The 13,086-nt window shown below is 39.7% G+C and overlaps 1 protein-coding gene across 1 annotated transcript in view; it reads right to left on the bottom strand.

Annotated features, from left to right (window-relative positions):
• ksr2 (kinase suppressor of ras 2) overlaps positions 1-13,086 on the bottom strand; it is an 89,211-nt gene that overhangs the window by 52,616 nt on the left and 23,509 nt on the right. Inside the window, exons 4-5 of the mRNA XM_073466895.1 lie at positions 11,003-11,038; positions 9,688-10,183 (exon numbers count right to left, since the gene is read on the bottom strand). Of these exons, the coding sequence (XP_073322996.1) occupies positions 9,688-10,183; positions 11,003-11,038 (532 nt within the window). The remainder of the gene's footprint in view (positions 1-9,687; positions 10,184-11,002; positions 11,039-13,086) is intronic.

The raw sequence follows: 13,086 nt of genomic DNA, 5'->3' as shown, positions 1-13,086 counted from the left end.
TGAATCATTGTGTACAAAGAGAAATGAAATATAGTCTTCCTTTAATGTGAGCAATCAGCGTACCTAAATGTTGAGGTTTATCTCGTTCCAGCCTCCTTCTCTTATCAGTCGAATGCGCGCCAGCAGATCTTTGTGTGTTTTCCCCAGCATCGAATTCAATGAGAAATGCATTTACTCGATTCAGTCAAAATGAAACCATAGCTCAAACCCTAAACTCACTAACCCAAGTATTAAAGCAACGGCGCTGAATGGGAAAACAGCTAGCGGGCCCCCAGCCATGCGGGTTAAGTGGTAGTTTTGGAGCACAGGCGGAGCAGTAAATGACATGGAGCCTAAAAAGAAGGCAGAGGTCAGAGACAATATGGAACCTGGAGCAGATGTTATCTGTCTTGACTTTACCTTCAAAGAGAAAACACTGAGATGAAAGCCCCCCACTTGATGGCCTGAATGATGAATGATGTTAATAACTCCCTTTATGGTTGTTGGTCAGTAAAACATTCTCTACTTACAGCAGCTCACAGTATGGCCTGTTTTAGTTTGCTTTGTCTCTGTCAGAGCGAAGTTTGATATCAATTTCAATCAGTTTACTGTTTGTGTCCCTAAGACAGATTCAAATAGAGCTTTAATGATCGTGCTGGGGAACTTAGGATTCATATAATTAGTCCAAAATCCAAACAAGATTTCCACAAAATTGACTAAATGCTTTGAGCACAAATTCTATTATTCAAACTTAGAAAAGAACTACACAACTTTCAAGGATAACTTTTAATCACCCACTCAAATCCTGTTATCCGCCCCAACCAGCTCCCACTTGTTCACAAATCACCACAGAAAAACCATCAGCCTAATAAATCCATTCTCCACCGGCAACAGTGGCATTTGGTCTAACCGTCACTCCTAAACACTCATATAAATTCATAATCATGACTCCAATTTCTCAGCCGCCAGCGGAGGCCAGGATGAGCGCTCATTACGGCCGATGGATGGCAGGATGGATGGAGGGAAGGATTGGCAGCATCTGGCTGTAAAGAGCCCGGTGTTGACATCCCCTCTTACCTGCCTTGTCATTAATGGCAAAGGGGCCAAGGACCTGATTAACATGGATGAGCTTTTGTCCGCAGAGAGAGGATGATACACACTCACATTCCCCTTAAAGCGCCACCAAAGCTGCTGCTTCCTCCTACCCTTCCTCACAGATACATACATTATCTTACTCGCTGACATACATGGCCTGGTGCAGTACACTGTTCTACACAGTTAATGTCCCACGCAGCAGAGCAAGTGGGGCCAATAATCCTCCAGGGTCAGAGGTCGCCCACTAATGTGTCCTGAAGAGAGGCAGACCTGTATCTCTGCCGAACGTCTGGGGAGCAGAAACATCAATTTGACGCCGGCTGAATTTTCAGAGGCCGCTCGTGAGTTTTCTTCTTCACAGTGAAAGGCAATAAACGTGTCTGCAGATTACAGATCGCTCCATGAAACAAACTCAGCACCAGCAAAGAGTCATTTTAGTCAACTGAGTTTAGTCGTGGAGGTCCTGTATTTTATTTTTTTTACTTTTCGTACTCTGGAGCTGCTGATATACTGGAGCTGTGATGATGACGGTGATGATACTATGGTCTGCATCCTCACATTAAAAGTTTGACATTTGGTAAACACTGTGTATCAGCTTTACTGCATGTGAGCACCAAGTATCAGCGATGTCCGCCTCTCCCCATCCTGGGATCAGTCAGCTCAGAAAACGGTTCGCCCATCGAGTGCAAAAGTTTGATCCAGCGTGCTGTGGTGGAGACAGGACTCTATAAAGAATGTGCACAACAGTCTCTGATTTCCGCTTGCTCCCAGTTCATCCATTTAATTTCCTGCAACTGGACTAAACTAAGATCAGCCTTAAATCCAAGATGGATTACTAAGACTACAAACAACAGCCAAAAAAATAACAAAAAACGTAGCAAAATATAAGGGGGCGACCGGCTGCATGATCTGCATGCAACACATGTTTTAAAAAAACCCTGAAAATCAATTTGAGAGTAATGTCAGGTTCCAGTCCTGTGCAGAGGTGAACCCATTTGTTTACATTTGGATTACAGATACAGCTGCCCTTTAGTGAATTCTCTCTCAGTGATGTTCAGCACTTGATGTAAGTCAACACCGCCAACACCTCACCGCTGTTTCCTTCGCACCGCTGAGGAAACTAAATCCAATAAAAAATGCATTTTTCTGTCGGAATTGGGAGATGTTACGGATGACTGTAAAATAACACATTGACAGGCTCTCAAAAGAGATGCATAATGAGAGGGGTGACGAGAGAAAGAAAAGGAAACAGGGAGAGAAAGGGGAAAGGAAAGGGGGGACAGAAATATATGATGTGTACACCAGCTCAGTGAAAGCAAACAGCTAAATTAGTCATGGAAGGGATGCAAATTTGCTTCCCCTGAGCGTTGCATGGTAGAATTACCCTGAGAGAAGCAGAGAGTGAATCATGCCAACCCCCGGCACCATGTGATTTATTAGCAAACATCCAATTCAATAAGAAAGTGCTTAACATTCAAAAAGCTGTGAAAGTCTCATAAGGTGGCATTATCTATACGATATTACCATTTCCACTGGCGGGGGGAAGGCAAGACAAGAGAGCGTGGAGAAACAAACACGCCTACTTTCCAGAACGATCTTGGTGTGACGTGCTGAGTGGGACTGTGACAGACTGAAAACTCACTTGGCCTTTTCCACGCACGCATGTTACTACTCATTAACATAGACAACGAGGTTCATTAATTGACACTCCAGCCCAGAGAGCCTCTCCTCTTTGAAAAGGGCACGGAGAGAGAGAGAGAGAGGAATAAAGACAGGAGAGGCAGAAATATAGAAAGGTTGAAAACATAAGCAAAATGAAATTGCTGTCGCACTCCTGCTTAGAAATTAAAGTTTAAGTGGTGCTGGGTATCCGTCGCACTTGTGTTTTATAAGTGAAACTGTTAACATGTTGAAGAACCATCGAAGCCCTTAAAGGAATATTCCACCAGCAGGCACTTCTGCGTTCAACATCATCAATTTATGGTGATTAATGTGTTTCAGAGGGTATTTGAACTATTTACGGTATTTATGTATATTTGTATTTTCTCTACACTCATACTGTCAATTTCTAACTTTAGGTTTCCAGACGAGAATAGATGCAACAAATCAACATTAAATTTCATCCTCTTCCGATTCTGGAGCCCAAGAACTCCTGGACTTACAGGACCTCAGAACTTCAGTTAGTATTTTTTCATTTATTTCCAAGAGAAGTAATGTGTACATTTAAAAAACACCCCTGCTCCCCTGGGGTAAATAGTTCCCAATGACCCATGAGCCATTTGGGTATTTACTGTGTATTTACTGTCACTGACAGGACAAACACCGGACTGTTCCAACTTGTCTACATTCCTCCTTGCACATTTTGTTGACAGAAGATAATAACAGGTCTCTTGGGCAGCACTCATCATACCTTAAATACCCACAAAGTGATTATTTGGGCTGCACAATTGCATCTATTTGAACATTTATTCATTTATTGTATTTATTTGTCTGTAAAAGTAATTAAAAATTGCGATTTCTTATCAAAAAAACATTTAAGAGACAGACCTTTCTTCCTTCTTTCTCTTTTGTTTTCAGTCCATGCATACATTTTTTCTTTTCATTTTTTTTATTAAAGATTTCGATTTTAATTGATCATCATTTTGTCAGTTTTGTGTTTCAGTTGGATTTTTGATTTTGCAACAGTGTCGACAGGATGAGAGAAAGTGAAGAATGATTAGCATATTTCTTGGCTGTGTAGTTTGACTGATTCACAGTGTGTGAGCCTGTACAGTGTGTGTGTGATTCAGTGTTTGCAGGCGCTCAGTGGGGTGGGAAGAAACTGACTGATTGCAGTAATTGGCTCTCACATTTCACATTGTCTAATAAGTTAATGTATGGAAAGGATGGTGCCATTAAGCAATTCTCCTTACAGAAAGTTCAATACATTAACAGAAAGAAACTGTCTGTCTCTGTGTCTCTGAACACGAGCAGTCAAATGTTCATGTGAGCCACACCTTAGTTTATTTCTTTGGATTTCAAAAAATTGATTCTTCACCGGGCGTAATCAATCATGTCACGTAAAGTTAACAATGACCTGATGACATTTTTAGCAGGTGCTTCAGTCATCCCACCAGAACAAACAGTTATATCAGCGCTGTATTGATCTCATACCGAAGTGCTCTTTGACCCTGTCTGTGGTAAATTCCTTAAGGAAAAAATGGATGCCAAGATGGACGTGTTGACAGAGAGTACATGCTGTTTGACTGATAAGCACAAGATTGGGATTTTTCTTGTTTAGCTTCATCACCCAATGAAATTCTAACTTGTTAAGGTGAGTTAGTTTGAAAGCACTGTCTTGTTATAAGTCATGTGAACCCAAGAGAACATCTTCTTTTTGTATTCATTGGATGGCACTGAAACAGGATTTCCATCCCTGTTGTGTAATGATCGCTTAAGAGTCACATTTTGTCCAGTTGTTGTAAATAAACTTCACTGTTGTTCATAAAACAAAAAGTAAAGGAACTACCAGTGGTCTGCTGTGTTCGAGGAAACACTTTGAAAAGTGTTTCAGTATTTAAATTTGAACTGTTGGTCTCCTACTATATATGCATATTTACTGAGAGTATACACTGAATGACTCAGACTCATTTCAAACTAATTACTTTCCTAAATTCCCCTAAACTTGGACATATCCCTGGACTCAGCATATTTTTTTTTTTATGCTGCGAAACAACTTATTAATTATCGGATGGGGAATGTGTTTTCCTACTTTGCAGTCATCACAAATTGATATAGATGGTCCAGATGTAAACAGGAGGGGTGCTTGTAAAACTAACTGCATACTTTCTTCAAGGCTTTAAAAAAAAATCTTACTTTTTGTCAGCCAGAACAAGTAATACTCTGACAAATTGTTGGTTGAAAGGACTGGTTTTAACACACAATTATACAAATAATACAAATGCAGATAAATGTTTTACTGTATCACAATCAGCTCAGTAAAAAGCAAATATCTTAGATGCTACTGACAGGTTGAAGCAAGTAAAAAAAACCTGTCACTTGCAAATGACTTCACATGCTACTAATTGGCAAGATAATGCTACTTGTTAAAGACACACCAAGTTCTATTTTTACATTGCATTTACTAACCAAGAGCCTGAGTCATTACCATAGGAACAAGAAGAATCTGCTCACTATCTATCTCTTAAAATCTGCTGCAAATGTATTTGACATTTTATCTTGTGAAATTACACACCATGCTGAGAAAATATCTGCACCAATTGTCTTTAGAAATTGAGATATTTAAAATATTTTTCATTTTAAATCACGGCCATTTATTTACGGTTTTATTGAACATAGCATGTCTATAAAAACTGTGATGTTAACCGTCATTTTCAGACCCTCATCCTTAGCTTTAGTGCTTACCGCTTTTTTTAACCGTAGTTAACTGTCTCACAATATTTGTCAGAAGAACCTTTGGGTAAAATCCAACGTTGAAAATTATTTAGTGCTGTATTTAAAGTGAATCTTTTCTCTGTAACTATTTGAATCATTTCTTTAAATCTTAGACTTCAGATGGACACATTTGTCCATATTTGATACACACTCTTTTGCATTTGGTGGCTTACTTACCTAACACAATCTATGTTTGCTTAAAGGTACAGTGTGTTATATATCGCGGCAACTAGCGGTGAGGTCTAGATTGCAACACTCTCTCGCTCACCCCTCCCTTTCCGAAGACGTTGGTGGAGATCCAGATGCTACGGTGGCCCTCATGGACAAGAAACTAATTTTCTAAATATGGACTTGTTCACAACAGCGTCAAGTATTTCTACTAAACCAATGTTAAAGGGCTGTTGGAGAACAGGATATATATTTAGCGTGTCATTCGGACCTCCTCTGTCTGCCACTTGAATGTAAACATTAGTCATTTTTGGGGGTTTAATGAAAAGACTTGTCAGACAGTCTTGATACATGGTACATGCTCATTTAAGCAGTGTTTCTTTAACCAAAAGACTCCCTGTAATATGTGTTTGGGATTATTCTTGCAGATCCCACTGAGAATCAACATCTCAGTCAGCTTTCTGCTCACTTAAAAACTTTGGTCAACCAAAAGTAACCAGTCCAAAATGGCTAAAAGTGAAGGGAGTTGAGCCTCTTCTGTATCGACCTTAACAGAATATATATCTCTGTCAGTAAACGGAGGATCAAACCAGACCTGAAACACAACCATACATATTTATACTTGCACTTGACAGGCGGTGAGAAAGAAAGAAAGAAAGAAAGACTCCTCATTTCCCCACACAGTTGAAAGTTTGCTTTCTTATGCATTGCAACTTGCAAAATTGAAAGCCGTCTCATCTCAGGGTGAGATTATCTTGGATTCATAGATATTACTGAACAAATAGGCAAGGAGGCAATTTGCTCATTATTTTTTCGGATGGTTCACTGCAAGCTGAAAGGAAAAGGCATTATCACGTAGACAAACACATTAAACCAGGGAGCACAAAGCTATAAAGCAAAAGATGAGGGTCCACACAGGCAGACCAGAGTTTTTACATTAAAAGTGGAATCAATTTTCAGAAAAACACATTGAAAAAGAGGCTATTGTGCACTACAAAGGCCATAAAGATGCCCTAAAAGCACTTAATACCAACTTTAATAACAAAGCATAATGTAGCCAACCTAAGTAAACATGTTTTTTAGAGTGCATTAAGCCAAAAACATGAATAATTGTGATATTTGAAATCCAACTTTCTATAATTATCAATTACCAGTGTCATTTTTCCATTTTTAACGTTAATCGTAACATACTATGGAAAAACCCCTAGAAAAGCAAAACACAATTAACTACATTATGTCCATAATGTGTATTATAGCAATTATGTAATGTTTTACCTCTTTAGGTTAATGGAAATACTTAAATTAATACAAGGCAAAGGGACAATGGCCCATTATTACATGTCACAAATTCACTTATCAATCAGTGCCACAACCAAATCCCAGTTTTAATTCAACATGGTATGCTGAGTATTCTTGCACATTCAGCTACTCAGTCTTTGTGCTGTATTATGCAGAGATAATGAGATATTAGGGCATATCTCATTAAGATAAAGGCAAAAAAAATGTCTCCTGGGGTCAGAGGGTAATCCCTGGTTATTGTGTCCTGGCCACAGTGCCAGGCAATTAAGCAGAAGAAGATAAGGACCTAAAGAGCACTGAGAGCTTATTAAAATCCTCAGGTTGGTAATAAGGGGAAATATGTGTAGTATGGAGGGAACAGGGTATCATGGAATAGCAGCCATTAAAGTGTGAAATAGACTTGTGTGTGATATTTAATATACTTTCTTCAGTGTTGGTTTGCACTGTGAAATGTTTGCAAGTTGTTTTTTATCCTAAAGTAAAAATCAAGACAAGAAATAGTAATGTCAGTGCAAGATTTAAGAATACATGGTATGGTATGAACTTTCGGGCTTCTGACTTTAGGTATTTTACAGATGCCAACATTGCAACGAAAGCCAATTCCCATGCACACACAGAAACGAAGCAAAGTACGATTGCCTCATGCCAGAACTGAACCACCCTGGCTTGATGCTTGCCAGCACCATCCCCCGACCAATTATGATATATTATGAGAGGTACTTGGCCATCAGAGAAGCCAGCAGATCTGCCCTGTCTGGATCAGCTACAACATTTCCAGGCACACACAGACCATCGATTCGAGGGGCTCAACTCACAGCCTGCAGTCTATCAGTGCTCAGGGACCGGTAATCAATTCTCTAATGCCGTTTGAGCCTATTCACTGCAGCTATGATCCACTCCTCACTGTGCGGATACAGATGCAAACACCCACGTGGATGTAGCCCCGTCCGCAAACCAAGCACACGACAAATATAACCCAGATGGCCATCGTGAAAGCAGAGGACGGCTCCCAAATATTAACTTACCAAGTGAAGCAATGATAGGGCACTGTCATCTAATGGCATTAACAAAATGAGAGTAGCTCTCCTGAGGCAGACTCTGGTTCCTGATTACCTAGCAGTGGTGGACCCTGTTTGTGGCCAAATCTGATCAGCATAGTACCAGACACAAGCATGGTCGGTCAGGAACTCGGCCTCGAGGCCCCTTATCTCTACCGGCAGGCCATCGGTTCTTTATGGGCAATGATGTCCTCCTGGGAATTAATCTGATTGGACTCTGGTGGAAGATTATGTCCGAGTAAAACTGCTGAAAGGAAAGGTGGGGCCCTAACTTCCTCTCTGTGTCAGTTAGATCAGATGGAATTACGTTGTGAGACCTTGTACAGATCTGGGAGAGAGAGGACCGCATCTCTGAATGTTCTGCTTCAGGCAGGCTATCTGCTGAAATCAACTGTACAGTAACAACTTGGATTATTGCTCCAAACTTCTTAAACAAGATCCTTTTGACAGTCGAACAAATTTGTGTGATAAGAAACACGAGTCCTCTGGCCTGAATTACAACAATTGCCGTAATTTTTGTGGTCGCATCCACATTATCTTCCTTCCAGCCATACACAATGGAACTTTAAAATTCAAATACTTTAAAGGCAAACAATATGTAACTTTTTGAAGACTTTCCAACAAACTGTGATGTCTATAGACTCATCACCCACAGGTTCATTTAACACCTACTGGTAAAAAATGCAGTTGGGCAAACATTACTGACAAGTAGCGCAGTGCGCTACTGCTCTAACCAGTAAGGCATCATTTGATACTCAGTAGTGGAGAGTAACTGAATGAAGTGTTGTACTTTCAGCTTTTAACTGGTTATAAAACAGTCTTTAATACTGATTCCTCTATATGACGTACGTTTTTTTTTTTTTTTTTTTGGGGGGGGGGGGGGGGTTCTGACTGAATAATGAAGATGAATTGACGGGTCTCACAGCCTGGAGAATGAAGCTGCTCTGTAGTCTGGTGGTATGGAACTGAATCAAAGTTTACTTTGACTGACCATCTTCATATTAAAGTCATCAATCTTACTCGACCAGAAAGTAGATACAAAGTAGGTACATTGCCTCATCGCCATGCATCCAAAACAATTGTTCAAACTAGCCAGATCAAAAACTTTGGTGGTGCTCATTCCCCATTTGTCCACAGGGGCCACCAGAATCAACACAGTACAAGAGTTCCTTGTAGCTTTAAAGTAGCTGTACCTTAACATTTAAATGTTAGTTACACATTATGGATCAACAATAATAATACTATAATACTGTTATATAATAGTATAACAGTCACAGGGGCCATGTTTTTAGTTATGTGTACTTTTACATACGATACATTTGCAAATAATCTTTACTTATTTGGCAAATTAATGCAAGTTCAATGTGTACTGGAGTATTTTCATACTGCAGTACTGTGACTTTAACTCAATAATGAATATGAATTCTTCCTCCACTGATTATATCACTATAACTATAATTATCTTTAAAGCTAGGTTTGCTGTTGTAAACAATCGAAATTGATAAATACACATAACATCATCGCAAATGTTTGAAAATGAGTAAATAGCACATATAAATAGTTAGCAGCTTCAGAGCCTGTGCCTAAAATTTGGATGTTTGTGTTTACATGTGTATCATGGTGATCACAACTGCTTGAAAACTGCACCACTTACTTTGGTGTCTGTGTGTCCTCCAAGCGGTTCCCCAGCTGGAACTCGTGGGATTTGCTGCGGTGCAGTGCAGTGAAGCCCGGCAGCAGATGGATGAGCTTGCGGCTGGGCGGAGGTGGTGTTCCCGGGGCCTTCACTTTGTTCCTTCGCCGCATTGGGGGAGTGCCAGGCGGGGTCATGGTGTTGACCACCAAGGGAGTCCGAGGAGGTGTGTGGCCAAAATGCCTCTGGCGGGGTGAAGGGGGCAGGGAGCGGTGACCAGTGTCCAAGGGTGGGAAGAGACCTGGGCTGTCGACAGTCAGTCGATCGGCATATAAAGGGGGCGCCAAGGCCTGGGGGCTGTGGCACATGTGCTGGTTGTACTTGGACTGGACTTTGGGGCTTTGAGAGAGTTGGAACCGGATCCACTGACTGGCCTCTGGCTGGCACACTGGAGTGTTTTCTTTGCCCGATTCAGAGGTCGGCCACTGGATGGACCAGTCCTGCTTCGCCTGGCTCCCTGTTGGAAAAAAACAGAGATAGGCTGAGTGAATGCCAGTAAAACAACTGCTTGCAACGTACTGCAAAGAATGCAGGTTAGAGGGTTCACACTAATTACAAAAGGCCATCTTTTCTTGCTTATCTGTGGTGGTATCTGCAAATAGTTTTGGTTTAATTTACCCAGATTTGAGATATCTGTCTGTGATTCCATTCACACTGAATTAATCACTATAGTTTTCAGCACTGAGACCCCTTCCATTGAAGAAATCTCAGGGGCACATATCTCAAAACCCGAGAAAATGAAAGCAAAATTATCTGCATGTCTAAATACCACTTTGAGTGAGAAATTATGTTATTTTTCCTCATTTTCAATATCAATTTGGGTGAACATTTTTGCGTAATATGGTGTATCAAGTTAAACCAAATTGGTTTGTGTCATGCACTTAATACTAAAACATCCATTAGCTCTGCTTCTTGATTGCAGCGGTAAGAGTAAATCCTGGCAGCAGGCGGACATTTACGACCAGCAAATGTGCTCAATTTGGGTAATGAAGAATTAACTTTCGCTGTTATCTGTCGTGAACGAATTAGTAGTGCGGTGTTGTTCAAATATGCTGATGTGGAGCAGATTAAGCATGAATGGATGGAGCGAGCGAGTGAGTAAAATGGAAGTGTGTGCCAAAACAGAACAGGGCAAAGCTGCATGAGTCATAACACAAGCCGACTTCTACCGAAACTAAACTTTCTGCTCAATGAGAAACAAAGGGAAGCACTGAGGCGAAATAGTTGAAAGTATGCAGCCATGATGAGGTTTTGAGCTCAGATGACAATACTTTACCTCCATTACTGTGCAATTTATCCTCCTCAAGTTGTTCTTCAGAAAGGAACAAAAAACAGAAGAGCGTGTTTATTGATCTGGCAGAGACACAGCTGAAATAGTCTGCAATATTCTACTTTCCATCTGCAGTTATGCATAGCCAAAAGGCTGTTCAGCAAAACAAAACATATTGTTGGTAGAATCGATCCTGGGTACATTTCAGCAGATGCAGTATCTCATGCATGACTGATTTGGAGCAAAATTGACCTCACACGCTTAAAAAATTCTGCTATTGACCGTGAAGCCATATTTAATGCAAATTACTGTCAACAGCCCTAATACTTTGTTTCTTTTTTGTTTTGTGTCATTAATTTTCTCCCCCATGACATTGTCTCTGAGGAACGATAAGCATCAAAAACACAAACTTCAAACACAATATCAACACCAGCAACATCAAATGAACCAAGAAAAATATCTCCCATAAAAGGTCCCGATGGAATTGCAAAACTTGATGGGAAAAAAAGCCTGCAGTCTTTCCTATTCTGTAATGTTATGAAGAAGAGGCCGCGAGGAACAACGAGTTGTGGGAAGAGATGGCTGCAAAGACACAAGGGACATAATATGCAGGAATTTACAAGGCTCTCATTTTATTTTTTATTTTTCTATTAAATATATTTGAGTCATCCCCATGTGGGTTCTTAAATTTCTTGTTAAAGACCCCCCAAAAAAGACACCCGGTGTAAAGACTCTGCAAGTTTTCATTCACCAAAGGTTATGTTTAGGGCTACTGAAACGCAGCAAAACATTTTGTTTTAGCAGAAACAGTGGTGCAGTTAATGACCTGCCACTGGGAAGTATTTTTCAATACGGCAGCAGGTTAATGTGGTTCAGTTTGTTGTCTTTTTGGGTTAGTCTCAGAGGACTTTAAAAGCAAAGTTTAAAATGTATGTTTTAAAAAACAAAATGTAATGGAACAACTTCAAGTACACTTTGTACACTTTAAGTATATTGCTGTGTATGTACTAATATACATGCTTGACTAGTTAACTTAAGTTCTACCTTATTTGTGTACAATAAGTACATTAAACATGTATTGTGAGTGTCTTGCAAATATTCAAGCAATATGCCATTAATGTATTCTTATTGTAGAAGTTCTGCTTCTGGTTGATGTCAATTACTTAAAAGGACATTTTGTAATAAATTATCAGTATACTTCATTATTACTTTTACATTTTAGTTATACTTTAAATTAAGCATAAAAAGTAAAAGTACATAGTATATAATTTTAGTATATGTATACTATAAACATATATATCTTTTTATTATTATCAATTGTATTATTAGATATATTACAATAATATTACACAATAAGGTACTATAAAGGGTGCTGCTAACGGCAAACAGAAGCTTAACACAACACTTTGAGGAAAACCAATGATTCTTGAAGGAATGAACATTTTCGTATTGACACCACAAACATCTTCAACATGGGATTCATTGATATCACCACCTGCATTCACTCAGTCAAGATTGGGTGACACCCCTTGCCAAGTTTACAAAATGTTTGGTGGATTTTTGTCCATCCTTTTGTATCCTGATGAAGACTTTCAAGGTTGAAACCAGTCAGTGTTTCATGTTCTGTAAGTCGCCATGTTTTGAATAAAGGCTTTTAACACTAATCCAAGTATTTTTTTGCTGCTGCTCTACGCATATTTATTTCTCATATAGCAACATAGCATTCTGAAATTAGCCACAGTTTATGGCTTTGCCCTATGGCAGGCTTCTTCCTCACAGTAACATCTGCTGAAGCACATGGGCATTGTTGAATTTGAAGCCATCTGCCATAACAAGCTGACAAAATAAACATAATTTCTCAGAAACTAAATTGAAATGGCTAAAAAAACATCACATAAGGGGAAGTCCATCGATTTTACACATCAAAGTCTGTTTCACAGCTCTTGGGAAGTAACACTGCATGTTTGAAAAAAGTTGTCTCAAGTGAAGACACAGCACATCTCAGTGTCTTACTGAACCATTGTAAGAAATATCATCTTTCAAATGGAAAAGTTACAGGAATACTTTCTGAATCAGCGGCTGCTCTTACC

The sequence above is a fragment of the Pagrus major genome, chromosome 5, assembly GCF_040436345.1.
Source record: "Pagrus major chromosome 5, Pma_NU_1.0".
NCBI classification, from domain to species: domain Eukaryota; kingdom Metazoa; phylum Chordata; class Actinopteri; order Spariformes; family Sparidae; genus Pagrus; species Pagrus major.
This window is presented reverse-complemented; position numbering and strand designations above follow the sequence as displayed.